Source organism: Elephas maximus, chromosome 4 (assembly GCF_024166365.1).
Source record: "Elephas maximus indicus isolate mEleMax1 chromosome 4, mEleMax1 primary haplotype, whole genome shotgun sequence".
In the NCBI taxonomy this organism is placed as follows: Eukaryota; Metazoa; Chordata; class Mammalia; order Proboscidea; family Elephantidae; genus Elephas; species Elephas maximus.
Genome location: NC_064822.1, coordinates 78,301,793 through 78,324,188, shown reverse-complemented (window position 1 = coordinate 78,324,188; position 22,396 = coordinate 78,301,793). Strand labels below are relative to the sequence as shown.

At 35.1% G+C, this 22,396-nt stretch overlaps 1 protein-coding gene across 1 annotated transcript in view; it reads right to left on the bottom strand.

The window, feature by feature from the left end:
• AEBP2 (AE binding protein 2) overlaps positions 1-22,396 on the bottom strand; it is an 82,660-nt gene that overhangs the window by 37,745 nt on the left and 22,519 nt on the right. The window contains exons 2-4 of the mRNA XM_049882595.1: positions 19,836-20,043; positions 10,316-10,423; positions 3,394-3,580 (exon numbers count right to left, since the gene is read on the bottom strand). Coding sequence (XP_049738552.1) covers positions 3,394-3,580; positions 10,316-10,423; positions 19,836-20,043 — 503 coding nt within the window. The remainder of the gene's footprint in view (positions 1-3,393; positions 3,581-10,315; positions 10,424-19,835; positions 20,044-22,396) is intronic.

Genomic DNA, 22,396 nt, shown 5'->3' with positions numbered 1-22,396 from the left:
TCCTTATTTACAAAATGGAAGTATCATACCAGCTATAGATTGTTGTTATTAAATAAAACAAACGCATTTGAAAAAACACCTTGAAAGTTATAAAGTAGTTTATATTAATGATGCTAAGCAACTTTTTAAAATAACAAACTGTTTCAAAAACCTAGTGCAGGCAATCTTTTAGCTGATCACAACAAAGTTACATATTAAAGATTTAGTCTGGCAAGAACATTTTTCAGATTTCAATTTTCACCCCACTAAATAATACTATAAACTGTGCCATTCTTATTCCTAACAAGAGAGTTGCTCAATATAAAGAAAATTAGTTGCTTATTTTCAAACTGTGAAGCTTTATAACATGTAATTTTTGAAGATCCTCTGTAATTGAAAATACTATTAACAATAAAGAAACACCTTGATTTCATGGTGTAACATATTCTAAATCACATCTCTGCTGATTTATCACACTATGGATATTTATGGGGTTCTCAGAGTATCTACACAAATGCACCACAGCCTTAGCGGGGAGCCAACTTCACCAGCTGGCATATTCAATAGAACACACCTAAAGACACTTCTTTTCTCACTGGATTTTTCCTCAAGAGGAAATAAGTACACCATCAGTAATAGAAATAAGCAGAACATCAAGCTATCAGAACCCACAAGACTAAGAATGCAGTAACAAGGAAAATCAGAAAGAAAAAATATTTGACACTTTTTGGGGAGAAAAGGTGAGAATTTTACCTAATGCTGACAAACAAATCCCCTTCCTGTCAGGTCTATGGCAACTGGGAAAAACGTGTACTTTCTCTATGCTATCCAAATGTATGCTTTCTCCTGAACAGGATACACACTTACAGAAAATAGTCACAGTTCACTCCTCTGAATCATCCCAATCAACCATTCTCATTCAAGATTTAAACACAGAAGTCGTCATTTTAATTAAACTCATAATAAAAAGAGTTGAAACTTCGAAATCTATGCATTCAGACCTTATGACCACGGTATCTCCGCCGTTAAGAGTATAGTCTCAGGAATGCCAAACTAGAACAGTAATCTCCAAAGCAGGCAAGTGCCGTAACTCATTAGGGCAAGGGAAGAAAACAATACCACTTTATTTATCCATTTCATCCTTATTCAATATTCCTTCTTGACAACTGTTTTATACTGTGCATTAGTAGTATTACCTGTTTACGATGTATTAACACACATTAGGATCGTGTGCCAAGCATTTTTTAAACTGATGAGGATAAAATCAAAATATCTTTGGAAACTACAAAAGCTGAGACCCTATTTTCCTGTAGATCAAAACCATACATATTATGTGATTTTTCCCCCTTAGGTATAACAATGGTATTGTACAAGAATACCTTCATTCTTAGGAGATGCACTCTTGTGTTGGATGAACACTCAAGGTGGCTGTAAGTTACTTTCATTTGATTCAGAACCAAGAAAGTATATGTGTTGTGTGCATGTGTACGTATGGAGATATGCAAGCGTGGTGAGTCTAGGTGAAAGGTTTACAAGTATACTATTCATTGTACTGTTCTTTCAAGTTTATCAAAATAAAAGAAATTTATGTTGAAATGACAAGCCTTCTGTTAAAATTTTACAATAAAAAATAAATTTAAATAATTTTATCAAACAAATTTATGTAGCAGTTCTATTTACAATGTACTTTTTCCTTAAATTAAAATGATCACATGGCTTGTCTTTCTAGCCAATACTGGAAAAAAACCCATCTGTTACCCAAGGTAGGCATATACTAAAGTAGGTGCTGGTGTTCCATTTTTAAGCAAAGACTGGATATTTAACTGAGCCTATCTTCTTTTTTTAGTAGCAAACTATTAAGTACTGCCAAACAAGTATCAAAGAGAAAATCTAAATGATTACTGTACATACACTGAGACCAAAATAATAATGAGGTTAGGTGAAACAGATGGGAAAGTTATCCTGTTTTCAGTATCATTATACCTTTTTACACAAATGACGCGTGCCTTCTACCTGTATCTGCCAATTGCACCCTCCCTCCACGAGGTATTTTCTTAAGAGTGCTATGCTAATTTTTGTGCAGCAACATTTAAGAAAAAAAATTAGCATAGCACACTGATGAAAATACCTGGCAGGGGACGGCATGGCTGGCAAACACATGTAGAAGGCATGCATGATTTGCATAAAAATATGGTATTCAGTAATTTTCAGTGTGCAACTGCAAACTATTCAAATTTTCAAATAAAATGACAAGGATATTATTTCTGTTTATAAATGGAAGTCAAAAGGAAAATGAGGTTCATATAACCTAAATTCATTTAACAGCCAACGAGGAAAAATAAACATGTCTATTTTAACAGTAAATTTAAGATAATCTTGATTGAAGATTTTAGGAAAGTTTATTTTTTACTTGTGGTTTATTCATTTCTCCGTTACAGCTTTGTAGTAACAAAAAAATTTTCCAAGTTTTTGAGATTAGCTTTATTAGTCTCTGAATTATTACCAGACTGGATTAGTGTCTGGAGACTCTTCTACACTCTAATCAAACTCCAAGAGAAAGGGTTAGAGGCAACTGATTTTTCTCTTCTCTCCAGCTCACCCTTGCAAGTAGATTCCCTGCCAATGACAATTCCACTCATTCATGCTCTCTTCATTCATACTTATTCATTCAGGATACATTTAAGTAGCCAGCTGACACTAAGAACCCACCCACTAACCCACTGCCGTCGAGTCGATTCCAACTCATAGCGACCCTATAGGACAGAGCAGAACTGCCCCATAGAGTTTCCAAGGAGCGCCTGGCAGATTAAAACTGCTGACCTCTTGGTTAGCAGCTGTAGCACTTAACCACTACACCAGGGTTTCCACACTAAGAACCAGACACTGAATTTCAAAGTTAATTCCTGCCCCCAGCATTTACAAGTCTTATTACATAATTTTTTTTATGTCCTAAAAATCAAGGATACATCTCAATCTGGTAATTATGCACATAACCACTGTACATATGTGTTACAATGTAAGTGATGAGACATGGACTATATTCAAATCTTTTTGTTACTCGCACACACTGCTTTGGAGTAGACAGGTTACTTAACTTCATGTGAAATTACCTGGTTTTTAACCTTTAAATTTTCCTAAAACTTCCCTAGAAACGCCAACATTATAATACTTTAAATTTATCTAATTCTATATGAAGTCTGTATTCTAAGACCACATTTATTTATACTCCCTTACCCACTACAGATAAAACATTTATCTCTAAATTCTCACACTGACAGACAGGTATCGTACCCACTTATTATTGTTAACAGAAACAGGTAAGCAGAGTTGAAGAATGCTAAAACTGGGTTTGCAGGAAAGCCCGAGATAAAAAAAAAGCCATCTGATACAGATTTTCTTAAGTAAAACACTTACGTAGTGAGCGTCGTCTTTTGTTCTTTAATTTTCTCCTTTTGTTCATTCCAGCTTTAGAAGGAGATTCTTCTTTGGCCTTTGGCTGGCTAGAAACTTTTGAGGAGTTCTGCTGACTGAAGTGTGTGGGTACATGACGAGCTAGCCCTCCCTGAGAAGCAAAGCTGGCATTGCAGCCACCAACAACACACTAAATGAAAATCAAAGGAAAAAAGATGTCAGGAATGCTTTGTAGGGAATGAAGAGAATATGAACAAATTGAATATTTATTTTCAGAAGTAAATCAGTAACACAATAGAACTAATTCCAGATTCAGAGGACCGAAAGTAAACGTGAAAAAGTTCTACTAAAAACGAAAGCAGATAAATTTGATCTAGGACTATCAGTCTCAATTAAGGTCAATTCTGCCTCTCAGTAGATACTTGATGTCATTCTTGGTTGTCACAAGTGGGTGGGGAGCTACTGGCATCAAATGGGTAGAGAGACACTAGGGATCCTGCTAAAATCCTTCAACGCACAGGACAGGTCCCTTTTCCCCACAACAATGAATTATATGACCTAAAATGTCAATAGTGCCAAAGTTGAGAACTCCTGATGTAGGATGACATCCTAGAGAGTGAAAATGCTTTCTATACTTTTACCTTACAGTGCAGCAATGAAGCAAGACAAATAAGGGATGGGAACAAACGAAATATTTTCCATTTTGAATCGCAGTTAGATTTCAGGACTAAACTCATTTTTATTCACATATACTGATAAAATCTCATTATCAAGACACAACAGGATAATCTGCCAGCATGCAAACTAAACACGGCCAAACTAATCCACGATTTTTCTAACTGCTTCTCCTTTATCCCAACACCAGTAGCTCGGGTCCCAAATACCTGACTTTCTTACTTAATCTATGTAAAGGCTCCATCATTCTCCAGTCACCAAGCTCTAAAATACTCACTATGACTCCCTCTCCCTAATTACAGACAAGTCTTCGGTTACCAAGATAGGAAATTCATATAATTTTAAAGCAGAAAGGGACCATCAGGGACTAGTCTAACCCACTTATTTTATAAGTAAGCTTAAGTTACCCAAGGTAACACGCATTAAGCAGCGGCAGAGCTGGAGAAAAAACTCATATGTCAAGATTCACCAAGATTACTAATCTTTCCACTCTACGTAAGACAAAAACAGTGGTCTATCACCTTTCCAGGAAAATCTAGTTTTGAATTAACCACTTTTCTAAGAGGAACAATCAAGTTTTTGTTTCAAAGAATTAGATATCCTATCAATTACCTGGATTCCAGATTTTATTACTTTTAATAAATATGCTACTTCAAAACCTTCAGTAGCTTCCTACGTTCTACAGTTATAACAGACATAAGTACAATTTTATCGACTTTTAAAGAATTCTCATATAAATTTGTTAAACTATTGGATTTAGCCTCTCTCACAGACAGCTTGTGCTCAGAACTGCCCTTCTGCAGTCCTCTGTAAGTTCCATGAAATACTGCCTCCTCAGCACTCTGTACTTGCAAGATTGTGAAATTAAAGTTAACTACCCAAGTCACCTAAACAGGTCAAGCTATTCCAATAATAAATGAAGGACCATTCAGGTATCACTAGAATTACATCACACAAATTAGCTAAAGTGTGTGATTCCTGGTTCGATTGTAGGAAATAATTTTGACAGGTCTTCTTACCATTCAATCTTAGTAATTAAACACCATTTTCCAAAATAATCCCCAAACAGCAAAATCCATAGCTATATTAACTTTTCTAGATAATACCACAGACAATCAAAGTCTTCAGGTTCTTTCAACAGAGGTAAGTAACTCTTACCACTTTAAACTTCTAAAAACATAACATGACCCTCTATTTGTAGAAATCACAACTTTCTTCACAAAGTCTCTCTAAATCTGCCCAAATGCAAAGGAGCTAATCCTCCTTTGAGTATATCCTCATACTTTCAGTGAATCTAGATACTTATCTTAACTCACCCTTCTCTCCCTGTATTTTGAAGGCAGAAATGTGCTTTTATGGGTACCTAGATTCCCAGAATTAGCTTGTATATAATAGATATTTTAAAATATATTAACAAAACTAGCCATGTGCTTATAGATTCTGATAAAACTGATCTGGCTAAAACAGTTCATAGCAAGCTACTTACATAGGCTATTTATTTTGACATACCAGAGACATTTCAGGGACTTTAATGGCACTCAGTATTACCATTACTATCACCATTATTAAACAGATAACAATGGAAACTAAGCATTTATTTCATCACCCATCTCAGTGAATGATACAGAATTAGTATCACTCATTTCGGCCTAATACGTAAGGACATCAATTACCGAAGTTTTCCTGTATACGCAACAATAAGCTGCCTACGATAATGGGGCTAAAATAGTTTATCTCGTTCAATAAAGTCTTATTTCTCTATCAGCAGCAATTAAGAAAAGCTCTTGATTTCAAAACATCTAAAAAGCCTGGCTATCTCAAGTATCAAGCTTAAAAAAAAGGCTGAGTCTTTCAAGCATTATTATATCACAATAAGAAGTTATTCAAACCTATAAATGGTATTAAAAGAGTTGATCATGTTGGGATTCAGGAGACGAGTCGCTGAGGAAAACTCACATTACATAAATTAACCCAAGGTAACTAAGTAGCTATAAATACTGAGTTGAAAGTAAACAGAGATACTGGAGTAGGGAAGAAAAGTGGGTGGGAAGAAAGTAAAACCACTGAGCGTATGTGAAAAGTACAACTACGTAATTTCTAACATACACAAATTTATCCAAACTACAGCCACAGTTGGTAATAAGTTAAAATCTCCAACAATACTATATACAACTAATTTTTATTTTCCTTAAAAGAAAAATATATGGAAAATATATCCAAGGACAAAGTAAATAATTCTTTTAACTAATCTCTTACATTTATTTGACACATACTATACCCAATATACAGTAACTAGCTACTCATTAGATATTGAGAAAGCTGATCCAGGTTACACTTCTAATAAAGATGTCAAGGCTAGGATCTACAGTATGCCTACAGGAAAGACTGAGTGTTAAAGTTATGGGACCCACATGCTAATAGCAAAGTCAGTGAGACCATTTATTAGGGAAAAAAAAAAAGAAATACAGTCCTTAAACATACGAAAACATCTCAGTCTCATTCGTAATTAAAGAAAAGCAAATTAAAACTACACCTGGATACAAATGCTCATCTATTAGACTGGCAAGAACAGAGAATTTTGGCATCAATATCTCACTAAGGCTATGGAAAAGGCAGATGCTCAGATACTGCTGATGAGGGCACAACCCTAGAAGGCAATTTGTCAACATTTATTAAAATTATCAATGCTTATTATTTTTTTTTTTATTATAGCCTTTGATGCACCCACCTATATCATTTCTGGGAAGTTTTCCTATGTATGTAATTATACATGTACAAAATGACGTATGTTCAAGATTCTTCACTGCAGCACTGTTTGTAATAGCAAAACACTGGGAACAACCCCAATGTCTACGAGATTAAACACACTAGGCTACAGCCACACAAATGAATACTATGATGCTGTTTTAAAAAGTAAGAATATTCTCTACCAACTGATACAGAAAGATCTCTAGTATAAGGTATGCTTAAAAAGCAAGGTATATGAATGTACTTAACGCCACTGAATTCCACACTTAATGATTAAAATGGTAAATTTTATGTGTACTTTACCACAATAAAAAGTTTCAAAAAAAAAAAGACAAGATGCACATGCCAATATAAGATGTTAATAATAGGTGAAACTGGGTTAGGGAACCCTCCATACTATCTTCGCAATATTCCTATAAATCTGAAACTGCTCTAAAACAAGTTTATTTACAAAATAAACGCACAGACAGTATGAAGTACACACAGCTTTTGTGTAAAAAAGAATTAGATTACTTGAAGAATTAATCAGCAACTAATAAAAAAAAAAGTATACTGGGAACGGATAGGGAGAGAAACAGAAAAGAGGAGGAAAATTTCTCGATGTAAAATTGTTTTTTTATAATCCTTTTAACTTATTAATGATTAACCCAGTGCCGTCGAGTCGCCTAATCAAAAATACTAAGTAATCTTTTTAAAAAGCAACTCCACTTCCCATCATATCTTTCTTCCCCTCCGCAACATTTACATGCTGTTCTCAGATGAAGGCCCATAGTGTGGGGGGAGGGGCAGGTAGGCCAGAGCACCATCCTGCGGGGGCTGTGTATCCTCAACTGTCATCAGCTAGTGGCTCAGGGCCAGAGAGGTGGGCTGCGAACACCTTACTGATGCATCAAACGAGTACACTCTGACAGGAAAAAAAATGTCAAACTGTATAGTTTTTGCAAGACAGCAAAAACCAAACTAGTCATCAATAATATTTCTCTATTCATTTTTAAAGAACTGGTTGCTTGGAATATTGTCACAACAGCTAAGAGAACAAAATGGATAAACTGTATAACCTAGTATCTTCTATATACCGTGGTACATTTCAACAATTATAAATTTATACAAATGGCCAAAAATAATTTAAAAGCCTGAGATAATTCATTTATTGGATATTTATTAGACAAATTTCAACTTACAATTTTAAATGATCACCTCATTATCTTTTATTGCTTTCATTTACTTATTATCATTGCCAAACAAGTCAAAGAAAATACAGTAGTAATAAAACTGATGTGAGGGGCACGTCAGGCCGATTCCAGTGTTGTGTTTGTTTCATACAAACCCTTTCCAAACTATTGCAAACCTTATCATACCCACATGTAAAACTGTGTTTCCTTGCATCAAGCCAGTGAAGTCTGGGTTTTCTTCTGTGCTATCAGTTGCAAAATCAGAGCTATTATACTAATGGAATAACTGCACATTCTACTCAGTCACTATAAAAGGCCACAGTTTCAGTTTGCATGGTTTTTTTTCTTCAGTGGTTGCACAGGTAAGAATCCATTCCTGGGACAGAATTGTACTTTTAAAGTCATTTTTTCCTTGAAATGGATATGTATAAATAAAATAAATGGAAACAGGAAAAAAAAAAAAAAAAGCAACCCCCCTCATTCTCTAATGGAACTCAAGCAAAGTTTCTAGCATGGTATTTTTGTATCAAGGAACCCTGGTGGCACAATGGTTAGGTGCTAGGCTGCTCATCTATAGGTCAGCAGTTCAAACCCACCTGCGCTGGAGAAAAGACCTGATGGTCGATCTGCTCCTGTAAAGATTAAACCAAACCAAACCCGTTGTTCTCGAGCAGACTCCAAGTTACAGCAGCCCTACAGGACACAGGGTTTCCTAGGCTGTAATCTTTGCCATGGAAGCAGATCACCAAGTCTGGAGCAGGTTGGTATGCTCAAACCACCAACCTTTCAGTTAGCAGTGAGTGCTTAACCACTGTGCCACTCTTAATAAACTATTCGACTTCTTTAATTAGAAAGCAATATAATGAATGGAAAAATTATATTTACAGAAACTTGCTCTTTACCCAGGTTTCACAGAATCATCTATTTGACAAAGTGATTTACAACTAACCTCTGTAATGACCTCAAAATTGAGTCAACAGTATCAAATCCCTTAATGCTCCATAATTCCTTTATTTCATGTTATTATTATTCATGTTATTTACTTGTAAAAAGGCTGAAATCTGTGACTGTAAGAAAACATAATCAGACCACAAGGATTATCAACAGCTGATCAATTTAAAAGACACAGCCTTTAAAACCAAATGGCCTTTGAAGCCAAACAATGATTTAGCTTAACTAGTAAAGAATGTCTGCCTTGAGCATTACGCTCTTTAAGAACTACCTGTATAAAATGAAACTGACAATAGCAATTAGACAGGAGCCTTAGTGAGTCTGTGTTAATGGGGGAGCAACAACTCAGAAAAAGAGGGTAAGAATGGTTGTCACTGAATTGTACACAAAGAAACTGTTAATTGTTGTCTGTTTTGTTGTGTGTATTTGCAACAACAAATAGAAAAATTGTAATAAATAAATAAAAGACATGGCCTCAAGTCCCTGACCTCCGTGACATTTTTTTCTTTTCTTCAAATTGGAAAAAAATGGATTAAATGATCTCTACCTCCCTTCCACTTTTCTTTCATATGCAGTATTTATCATTTAGCTTTATTAAAAGGAGCCCTGGTAGCGCAGCGGTTAAGCACTCGGCTAACCAAAAGGTTAGCAGTTGAAACTCACCAACTGCTTGCTCCACAGAAGAAAGATATGGCAGTCTGCTTCCATAAAGATTTACAGCCTTGGAAATCCTACAGGGCAGTTCTACTCTGTCCTATCGGGTCGCTACAAGTTGGAATCGACTCAATGGCAATGGGTTTTTTTGGTTTAGCTTTATTGAATGAGCAGTAACGTATTCATCATAGGATGTTAAAAGGTGGAAAGAAAGCTGAAGATCATTCGTAGTACAATCTCTTCAGAAAACTTTGTCTGAAAGAGAAGTAGCTTGATTTATGTTCATGATCCACAATCAACTGGATCTCTGAGTTAAAACCTGCAGTTACTCCTACCCAGTTTTTACGTCCCTAGGTGGTGCAAGCTGTCTCCAACTCAGCTAGAACCAGAGGGTTCACAGTTGGAATCCACCCAGTGGCACTGTGGAAGAAAGGCCTGGTGATCTACTTCCGTAAGAGTACCCACTGCCATAGAGTCGATTCTACCTCATGGTGACCCCTATGCGGTAGAGTAGATCTGTTCTGCAGGGTTTTCTTGGCTGCAATCTTCACAGAATTAGATCATGAGGCCTTTCTTCTGCTCCCTTCCACTTTTGAAATTCTACGTATCTACAGAAATGTTACAACAAATGGTTTAAAATTTAGGAGGACAAAAGTATGCCCATTAAGAAACACGTCAACTTAAGCTGAGAATTACCAAAGACAGCCCCACACATACACACTTACCTTGAAAGGTTTGTCTCCACTGTGTGTTAGCATATGCCTTTGTAACCAACTTTGGCTGGTTGATGGAGTGTTATATACTTTACAACCTTTCCATAAGCAAACAAATACCTGTTAAAAAGAAAAGCCATGTTAATTTCCATGACTTATTTCAACAAGAAGTTTGATTCCTTGTAAATTAAAAAGAACACCTTTTAGGTCTTCACTTAATAAAGAGCCATATATGAATCAAACAAAGCAGACATGAATTCACATCTCTAACTAAGAAACACACATAATGTAATATAGAATCTGTACTTTAGAAGCTTTTTCTTTGATTTTTTTATATTACAAATAATATATAAAAGACTTGCCAAAGTTTACTGATCTCTTCTCTCATGATCCAGTTTTTGACTCATTGAAAATCTATACTTCAAAATATATTTTGAAAAAGTTATAGAAAATATGATGTAGACATGCCAAAATGAATATAAAGACTTACCAGCAACTATTAAAATTAACTGAGTTTTATTCTCCCCAGGTATTAAAAAAAAAAAACCAAACCCGTTGCCATCTAGTCGATTCTGACTCATAGCAACCCTACTGGACAGGGTAAAACTGCCTCATAGTTTCCTAAGTGTAATCTGCTTTGAATACTGCATATTTCAAAATGAGTTGTTCTAACAACACACTCACACTCAAAAGTTACTTTTACAGAAATCTCTGTACAATCTAATGACAAATTTATTTATAACAATTCCAAGCAATTAAGATTTCCACTAAAATAACTTGATAGACAATTCTAATTAAATGATTCAGAAAGTTTAACTACATTAAGCATTTTGATTTGAAATTATCAAATCAGAACTTCCCAGTGTGAGAGGCAAAGCTACCTCTTCCCCTTAAGGAATTGACAAACCAAACACAAAGTACTATTCAGAAGGAAGCATACAAAATTTTAACAATACATCCCTAGGAACTGGGACTATGGACCATTATTACTTTTTTGTATTTACTGCTTGAGAGAACAAGAATGTACTTATTTTAAATATCAGGAAAATAATAAAGCTATAAACAGACAATAAAAATAAATCAAGAGTCAATAAACATTAACTAGTGGGTACTGATATTTTTATCTTCAAATGTGTAAAGTTATACAATTATAATTTTTGTCAATTTTTCCCTATTCTCACATGCACGCTAATACTAATTATAACATTCTATTAATTTAAAATTATTCCCAATTATCTTGATTATAAAGCAAAATTTAATAAAACTAGGATATTTGCAACAGCAATGGGCACATATTCCTCTATTATTACAACAGATCCATATACTTGGGTTCAGGCAACTGAGCCTGACTTGGTTTGGAATGTGACAAGACCAACAATCTTTCTTTATCATCTTCCTACTTGTGAGATATCAAGTTCCTGACTGTATTTCCACCAAACTGAACATTAAAAACTGCTCCCCAGAATCCATAAGCATAAAAAAAAAAACCCAAGCCCACTGCCATCAAGTCGATTCCAACTCATAGCAACCCGACAGGACGGAGTAAAACTGCCCCACAGAGTTTCCAAGGAGTGCCTCATGGATTTGAACTACCGGCCTCTTCGTCAGCAGCTGTAGTACTTCATCACTATGCCACCAGGGTTTCTAAGAGGAGTATAGATACATTGTAATCACCACCTTTAGAGAGCCATTTATAGGTTCTGTTCTTTATTAAGAGCAGTTACGGAGCCACACCATCAAGACTGTAACATACTACATTACATACAGAACAGAACAAAGATACAGAACTGAGGAAACAGTCTTTAAAAGTCAATTTCAAAATAAAAAATTTTAAATACTAGAAAAATCTACAGTAGTCTATGAACAAATAACTGAGATCAATTTTTACTGAAAACTAAAACCATTTTATATCAAATAGGTCTAACAGGGCCATACCACTACTGCCAATTCACTTGACTGTTTACAGAATTGCATATCCTGATCCCACAAAAGATTTGCCAGTTCCTTTTTAGTTAAACAGATATAGGAAGTCATAACATTTCCTCCTTCATACTTTAAAATTCTTCTCCCTACCACATGTTTATAAATAATGCCTGAGGTTCCCAGAGTTAAAAATTGCTTTTTAAATGAATTCAGGAAAAGAAAAAAAAAATTAAAGCTATACATACACGTTGGGGAAATTAATCTAGTATTGTTTAGACTGCAGAAAATCAAGAGCTATCTGTCAATTTCTTGACTCAAGACTAGTACTAGATTCTGAATAGGAGTCTTAAATTTTCAGTCCAAGTAATAAACAGGAATCACAGATTGATTTAAAATTATCTCACAATTCAGTGCCATAAGCAGAAATGCAAGTATTTGGAAACAAAATCACTTTTTGTAACAATTTTTATAACAGCAAAGACTTCGACCAATGTAATCCTTAAGGACCCCCACTCTGAGTTACTCTCATATCACAGAAAAGGTGGGACTTAGTTCCCCCAGATAAACACCCCCCTACCTAACATTACCCAACCACTACATATGGCAAGTAACAATCTCTGATTTTTAATTCTTTCCCTATGAATAAACATGACAACGGGACAATGGCAGACTGTAATTCCATGAGACACAGCCTTAATTACTAAGTAGATATGGTCTAGACTCTAGATTAAATGCCTAATAACACTTTCAGGGTAATACTTTCAGGATTTCAAAGAAAAACCATCATCTTCAGCCTAGTAAATTTTATATGAAGTGTTAATAGGCCAAAGTTAACTATGTTTAGCCATATATGGGTGAAATATTTGTGTCAAGAATAATACATTGCCCCTTCCCTTTGAAAGCTAATTCTGGGGGAAAGAAAACACCAAACTTCCACAATCGTGGAAATCCACATCAAATATCTACATAAACCACAGAACCTTCAAAAGCTAAATTTCCTTCCCTCACCCTTATTAAGAAACTCCTTTGATAAATGGTTAGAGATAGTCCAAATCTGACAAAGGTTCTTTTGAAACCTGAAATTATGCATATTTGTAAAAACTTTCTTATAATTTATTTTATTTTTGTTTGTTGTCAAGCACACACAGCAGAACATACACCAATTCAATAATTTCTACATGTACAATAGAACTGCCCCATAGGGTTTCCAATGAGCGACTGGTGGATTCAAACTGCCTACCTTTTGGTTAGCAGCCACAGCTCTTAACTATTGCGCCACCAGGGCTCCGTATATTTAAAAAAAAAAAACAAACCCACTGCCGTCATGTCAATTCTGACTCACGGCAACCCTACAGGACAGAGCAGAACTGCCCCATAGGGTTTCCAAGGAGAGCCTGGTGGATTCAAACTGCCGACCTTTTGGTTAGCAGTCATAGCTCTTAATCACTATGACACCAGGGTTTCCATGCATAAGATACAGAGATCTAAAATTTTCAAATGTTACAGGAAGGTCTGGACATTCTGTCGAGAACTCTAGGAAAACTTACTCATTTCTGTTGGAATGAGTCAGCCTTATCTTAAGGGATCTTCTCCAGAATGCCCAAAATGAAGAAGACTAGTACAAACCTGGGAACTTTGCCTTAGTCTCAACTCCCTTGAACAAACATGGCAGTGTATTTATTTAAATATATGCATGACCTATACCTTTAATGGCTCACTTGACAGGACAGATACATATACCTATACGCCTGTCTGGTCACTAACTCTTCACACCTGAAGTGCACAAATGACTCCATCTAAATTTTCTGTAAATAAATTAAAAATCCACTGCAAAAGAATGCAATGTAACCTGATAGAGTCTAAGTATGCATAAAGAAATTTTGTTATAATTAGTAAATTAAAATCAGTCATATACAAATACAGAAAATGAGTCAGTATGGTTTACGTTCAAAAAAAGAAATGTCTAGTTATACTGAGGAATTAGATCCCTTTTGCAATTAAATAATACAAAAAGATGTATAAGGCAAGAGACATACCACCTGAAGTTAGGAAGGAGTTGGATGATCTCATGATCCCTTCAAACTCTAGTATTTTGAGGGGAAAAAGCAAAAAACAAAAACGGTCCATTCTTTTTCAGTATGTCAACATACAAAAGAAAATCAAAGTATTTTTTAGACCCAATTATTTTGGTTAAGATCAGATCATTTTTTCAAAATCTAACTAAAATACAACAGACATAATTTTTTATCCAAGTACTTTTAGCCACTATTTTCAATTTCATGTATAAAGGTATTTAATATAAGACAGGATAAGGATATTTAATAAAACGTTCAAATTACAAGAATAAAACATTTCTTGTCTATAGCAAAAGACAGAACCAATTTCATGTCTAGATGCCAATTAGCTACCAAAATTCAAAGTGATGTCCTCAGGTTGATCTCACATCCTAGCAGCACTCTAACTGAGAGTTTACAAATGCCATTTTGCAAAACACATAAAGGTCACTGTCCTTATTCAAGTTTTTGAATATCCTACCATCTCCTCCCAAATTTCTTCCCTTGACCCCCAACTAAAAAACACATGAAACAAGTATAAAAGGAAAATTAATAAAATGACGAAAGTATCTCCTGCACCAAGAAACCTAAACAGGTAAATAATTTTGTTCATGAAAAGATTTTATTAGAAAAGCGAAGACAACCTACCACTGGGAGAGTATCTTCGGAACCATATATCCATTAAGAGACTAATATCCAAAATATACATAAAACTTCTACAACAACAAAAAGATAATCCAATCAAAAAATGGGAAAAGGACCTGAATAGGTATCTTACCAAAGAGGATATTCAAATGGCCAATAAACTCATGAAAAGATGTTCAAGGTCATTAGCCATCAGAGAGATACAAATCAAAACGAGATACCATTTCACTCCCACTAAGATAGCTTAAGGAACCCTGGTAACACAGTGGTTAAAAGCTCAGCCGCTAACCAAAAGGACAGCAGTTCGAATCTACCAGCTGCTCCTTGGAAACCCTATGGGGCAGTTCTACTCTGTCCTATAGGGTCACTATGAGTCGGAATCGACTTGACAGCAATGGGTAAGATGGCTCAAAAAAAAAGGAAAATAACAAATATTGGCAAGGATATGAGGAAATTGGAAACCCTGGTGGCGCAGTGGTTAAGAGTTCAACTGGTAACCAAAAAGTCAGTAGTTTGAATCCACCAGGTGCTCCCTGGAAACCCTACGGGGCAGTTCTACTCTGTCTTACAGGGTCAATATGAGTTAAAATCAATGACAACCAGTTTGGATTGGTTGGTTTGGTGGGGAAATTGGAATCCTTATCCATTTATTCATTGCTGGTGGGAATTCGAAATGGTACGGCTGTTGTGTATTTGCTGTCCATCGATGAATGAATGGATTAAAAAAATGTGGTATATACATACAGTGGAATACTACTCAACCAGAGAGATAAATGAAGTTCTGACACATGATACAAACGTGGACGAATCTTGAAGACACGATGCTGAGTGAAAAAAGTCAATCACAAAAGGACAAACACTGTATAAACCTCACTTATATAAAATGACAAGAATAGGCAAACGTACAGAGACCAAAGTTTATTACTGGTTACCAGGGGCAGGAAGGAGCAGGGAAAGGGAAGTCACTGTTTACAGGGCACTGAGCTTCTGCTTATGGTGATGGGCAACTTGGCACCCATCAAAGATAACTGTTGCACAGCAGATCATTGTAACTGATGCCACTAATCTGCACACCTATAAGAAGTTGAACTGGCTAATTTTGTGTGATATATAGGTTCTACAACAACAAAAGAACAGCAGCTGCTGGTGCTGTTTATATACAACCAAATGCCTCGTGGGATTTGGTTCCTTGGTTTGGAGGTTTAGGGTTATGGTGTATTGGAACATTCCGGTTAACCGGCCAAATATCATTTCATGCCTACTCCTGTAAAATCAACAAGATACATGTAGTTGTTTTTGTTCTACCTCCTAGTTCACTGCATAGTGCCTGAGGCCTTAAAAGCCTGCAAGCTTACAACAATTGTTAACAATTGTTATACTTACAAGGTATAACCACTGGTTTCTATTCCTCTGGAGCAACAAAGGAAGAGTCAGGAATCAGAGAAGGAAATGGAATGTGTGGCTAAGTGCCTCCATGAACAACTGCCCCTTTTGCCATGACAGCAGAAGAACCGGATGGTGGCCAGCTACCATTACTGAACATTCTGATAAAAGATCCTATAGAAGAATCCTGATGAAGGGGGAATATCTCACGGAATCCAGATATTCTGGAGCCAGAGGCTGAGTGAACTCCTGAACTATTGACCTGAGATAATCTTTAAACTTTAAACCAAATATATCCACCTGAGGTCTTTTCTAAAACAAGTAATAGTTTAGCTTAACTAGTAAAGAATGTCTGCTTTGAGCACCGTGCTCTTTTAAAGATCTACATGATTATCAAAGTGACAACAGAAACTCCAAAGGTTAGATATGAAGCTTAGGGGACAATGAGTTTATGTTAACAGTGAATGAATAATTCGGTAAAGGAGGCTGAGAATAGTTGTACAACTTGAAGAATGTAATCAGTGCCATTGAACTATACATGCAGAAACTGTTAAATTTGTGTATGGTTTCCTGTGTGTATTTCAACAAAAATAAGATAAATTATTTAAAAAAAAGAAGAAAACTGAACAGATTTCTTTCTGGCAAGTGACTGTAATATGAAAAAGTTTAAAAAAAAAAAAAAACCGATGTATCTTATATTGAACCAGTAAAACACTACAAGATGAAGATCCCCACTTACTAAAACCTAGGTGTGTATTAATCAAACAGAGGAATTTGAAATTTGATTAGTAAAGCAGTTCAGAACCTACCTTTTGGAACCCAGACATGCACAGAAGTACCCAATTATGTTACACTTAACACAAAAGTTTTATTATTTTTCTTTTTGGTCTGTTTTTGTTTTTTAAATAGCAGGAACCACTCTCATGATTTAAAAACAAGAGTGGGAGGAGGTTATATTCATAGTTTGGTGTTTAAATTGTTAATTTAATTTTTAATGTAGAATTAAATATCTACCCACTTTGTACAAATCAAGGTCAAGAAAACCTACACTGCACTTGACTTCTGCCTTCAAACATAATTAAAGTCCACATTGACTTGGCAACATTAACTTCAAGGCGGGCGGGGGCGGGGTGGGGACAGAACCTTCTAAGCTGTTGTATGTTTTGTTTGCTTTTTCCAGGAACATTAGAGAGGGATAAGGGAAAAAAAAAAAAAAAAAAAAAGCAGTAATTAATACAGCGCTTAGATCTTGCTAACTTACTGCTCCAGTCAAATTGTTATCTTTCAACAATAAGAAGCATAAAGTCTTCTAGGGTTACCAATTTTTTTTCTCATTTATTTCTGTTCCATACGACAGTTTAATACTCAGGATAGAAACAAGAAATCTAAAAAAATAATTATAGCACCAAAATCAGATGTTCCAACCAACCACTACTCTATTACAACCTCAAAGGACAAAAATCAGATTAAGAATTCTTGTCCTATATAGTCATAACAAGTTTTCAAATTCTCATTCACATTTTACCATTCAGGAAGTACACAAATGATTGAAATATAGAACTAAATGGAATATATTTTCTGCATTTTTCTGATCTCTTATACTTTAACAACTAATGTCCTTCAAAGATCAGGGCTTCTTTTCTTTTTTTTAGAATTTTAATATTTTGCCATCAATATTTATTCATGCAAGAAAAAAAGAAAATAATTAATAATGAAGAAAATATCCTGGTTAACACTGTTTTTGTTGTTAGGTGCTGTCAAGCTGGTTTCCATGCACAGCAACCCCATGTACCATAGAATCAGGGCTTCTTTCCTGATTAAAACAGCATTATCCTTAAAGATCTCACTATTTGTAATAAAGTAATTTTATGAATAAGAAACTAAGAAATGATACTGGGGAGGGGATTAATTTCAGTAAGATTATACTTATGGTAGTGATAACAAGACTTCATGCCTAGTCCTATAAAATCAACAAGGAACAAGTAGTTGCAGTGATTACTGATACATCTGAATTATAAAATTTGGGCTGTAACTTCCTTTTTTCTGCAAACCTGTAAAAGCTGAAAACATTCTCATTGGCTAACTTAAACTGGAGAACCCAAGACTCAGAGATCTAAAACATTCACACACCTACTAAGAAAAGCTCAGTGATCTTCTACCTAGCCTGTGATCCTTTTTTTAAGTCAAATGACAAAAAAGCATCATGCCATCACTCAAAAGACTATCTAGGTGGTATACGCCAAGTGACCTCAAGCGCTGGCTCACAAAAGGCAGATCTGTAATGGCCAGAACACCAAATTGATGAGACAGCCCACAGTGAAAAATCCAACATGTATGAGGCAGTAAAAAAGACTAAACTTCCCAAAGTAGCCTAACCACTGAGCTGGATTTTGCAGTGAAAACACCATGTATGGCCCCACTTCATTAACAGCCTATCTGGAAGTACATTTTACTAGTTACTCAGATAACATAAATATTAAACCCAACAATACAAATCTTTACTTATCTAGTGTAGATAACAAAAAGATTGCTGACATACAATATACTGTGACAGAGGCAAATATTTCTTAAAAGAAATTTCAAATGTAACACCACTGGTTAAAATGTTAAGAATTCTTATATGGTACTGTCTTAAAAAGGAAAAAAGATCAATATTATAATCTAAATATCAATACAACCTTGGAAACAGTTACTCACCCACTCACTTAAACCATAATGATTTTTTAACCACTTTAGTATCAGTGTATCTCAATAGTAATGGCAAGCTGCTAGGAGACATGCGGTCTAATGGATTATCTGTACTTACAATGTGACATTTATTTCTGGAAAATGTACAAAGTGTGGTAACTATTTAAGACAAACCCAGGTAAAATTGAAAAAAATTATAAATTAATAGTTTGGTCCATTTCACCTTGCCTCACCTAATTTGCTTAGGTCTTTATTTACTACTCAATAATTATGTGAACTAACACATAATTAAATGCACTCCTGAGGATATAGGTCAATAGTGACTAATCAGGACTTTCCAACTAAACCAGCTCTGACAAGACTTGGGAAAAATGATCAATTATTACTCACAAATAATGAGTGAGGGTTGACATTTAATAGGATTGTATATACTGATCCTGGTATCAAGTCTTTCTAATTAATGTCAGCATCAGGAATAATTTAGAACCACTCTAACAATAGAAATAGAAGGCAGTACCAATCCCGAAACGTTCTCAAAACATCAGAACCATGGAATATATTGTATTCATTTGTAATAGTCCCACTATATTATCAGAAGTATAATTTCTTCAAAATAACATACCTAACAGCAAATTAAAAACCAATGTATAGTATGCTCTATTTTCATTTGAATCTATCCAATTTGTGGGAAGTGAAAGAAAAAAAAATCATTCAAGGAAAAAAAAAATCCTATGTAAAAACAATCCCAAATTACTTTCAGAAAACACATCTGTCTAGTAATTATAAATCATTAAAACTAATGAAAACAGGGAGTGGAAAAAAGAAATGGCAAAACCAACCCCTCCTCGCTGACCGTCTACGTGTATGGAACGGATGTGATCTGCCAGGTCTGGACTAGAGTTGAAGCAAGCCTGGCACTGGTCCCAACAACAGTTATAAGCAATATTTTTGCTTGAAGAAGTAGTGCTTCCTTGTCCATTCATCATTGCTGGAGTTGAACGCCCACTGGAAATTGTGCTGTCTACATCCATTATAGTACTGCTTATGCTATAAAAGAAGAGAAAAGTCTGTGTTATTCCTAGAAATCCACTAACATGATCTTACAAATATTTAATTCAGATTACCACTTGATTTAAACCTTAAACCAAAAATATCCCCTAAAGTCTTCTCAAAACCAAACAATAGTTTAGCTTATAGTCTTTTAAGATCTTTCTACATGGGATCAAATTGACAACAGCAACTTGAAAGATTAGCTAGGAACCTTAGAGGGCAGTGAGTTTATGTAAATAGAGGAAGAACAACTCAGAAAAGGAAGGTGGGTATGGTCACACAACTTGAAGATAATCAATGTCACTGACTTCTACATGTAGAAACTGCTGAACTGGTGTATGTTTTGCTGTGTATATTTTCAACAACAACAAAAAATAAGTTATTTTAAAACAATATATTAGCACTTGGCATTCTGCTCCATACAACAAAGCACACTAACCGTATTTTCCATTGGAAAAAGGCACCACTTTGAAATTATTTAGTTGGCAATAAAGTAAAAATCAGGGCAAAACAAACAGTACCTCAAAACAAGGTTATGAGATAATTTGAGCAACTTTTGGCAGACATGAACTCCCCAATACCATACTTTACAGACAGCAAGCCAAACATACACATAGAGAACTATATAATCTTGCCACATCTCATCCCTTCCCTAATTCTAAGAGGCATGATAAAGTACTAAGTTTCCCAGAATAAGTAATTCAGAATCAAGACATTATCTTTACAGTTCCGCGAATTATTTGTTGACCTGAAACCTTTTATTCACTAGCCTGATAACACAATTGCTGCCACAAGCTACCTCTTTCCATCTAAAAGAAATTAAGAAATTTTTCTCTCTTAAATAAAAATGCAAAATAGAAAAAACTCATGAGTGTAATACAAGTCTGATTTTACTGTAAGTCCAAAGAAAAAGTCTTTTCCTGGCCCTCAAAAATTTTTTAATCTCTATGGACCAAGAAAGACAATGTCAATCAATTCCTTTTACTTACCTTTAAACAAATTATTTCATCATTAGTAGTAATCCTTTTATTTACTTTAAAATTTACATATTAGTGATCAGAACGCTCAAAATTTCACATCTTAATAAAATGCACCATGCTTTTGCCTTTATTTTAAGAGATTCACTTTTTAATTTTCTATTTTCAGTATCTTCCCAAAAGATAGCTCCGTGCAAGTAGCTTCAATCACACACAAAAAAAAGGGTCAATAGTAAGAATCTTTTCGGACTAAATGTCTGCTTGCAATTTAAAAAGTTCCAGTAGCCAAATGTGAAAATATATCAACTTTTAAGGGGTATACTCCCAACCCCAAGTTTTTATCACGAAAATTCTCAAACACACAGAGAAGTGTATCTAAACCAGGATTCAACAATTAACATTGTGACCTATTTGCTACATACAATTTTTGTTTGTGTGAAGCCATAAGAAAGTTGTAGACATCATGACACTTCAACAATTATTCCAACACATACCTTCTAAAAATAAGAGCATTAGCCTATGTAACTACTACAACCTTTTTCTTACCTAAGAAATTTAACATGAATTTTAACTTATTAAGTAAACTTGATAATGGTTTGCGTGGAACATTAATGAACTCACCTTTAAGTTAGCAAAAACGTTTATGTGGGATATTTCAGATATAAAATGTCTCATACTTTCTGGAATCATGGAAGCTATATGCCTTGGCTGTCGAGTCAATTTCAGCTCATAGCAATACCCCTGTAGGACAGGGTAAAACTGTCCCACCGGGTTTCTAAGGCTGTAATCCTTACGGAAGCAGACTGCCATATCTTTCTCTGGAGCAGCTGGTAGGTTCAAACCACCCAACTTTCGGTTAGCAGCAGAGCACTTAACCACTGCATCACCAAGGCTCCTTGGAGGCTGGATAAAATTAATGTCCTGAGATAATCTTTAAACCTTAAAACCACAAATATCCCCCTGAATTTTTCTTCAAACCAAGCAACAGTTTAGCTTAACTAGTAAGGAATGTCTGCCTTAAGCATTGTTCTCTTTTAAGGCCTATCTATATGGTATCAAAGCAACAATATCTCGAAAGACAGACAGGAAACTTACGGGGTAGTGAGTTTATGTTAATCAGGGAGGAACAACTCAGAAAAGGAGAATGAGAATGGTTGTACAACTCAAAGAATGCAATCAAGGTCAATGAATCGTACATGTAGAAATTTTTTAATTGGTATATGTTCTATGGTGTATATTCTCAACAAGAACAAAAATAAAATAAATTATTTAAAAAAGTCTCAGATTCCCCTTTAAAGGACATTCAGTTATTTAACCTCATTTGGCTAACTACAAGTCAATATAGATTCTAAATTTCAACTCTACAGCTCCAT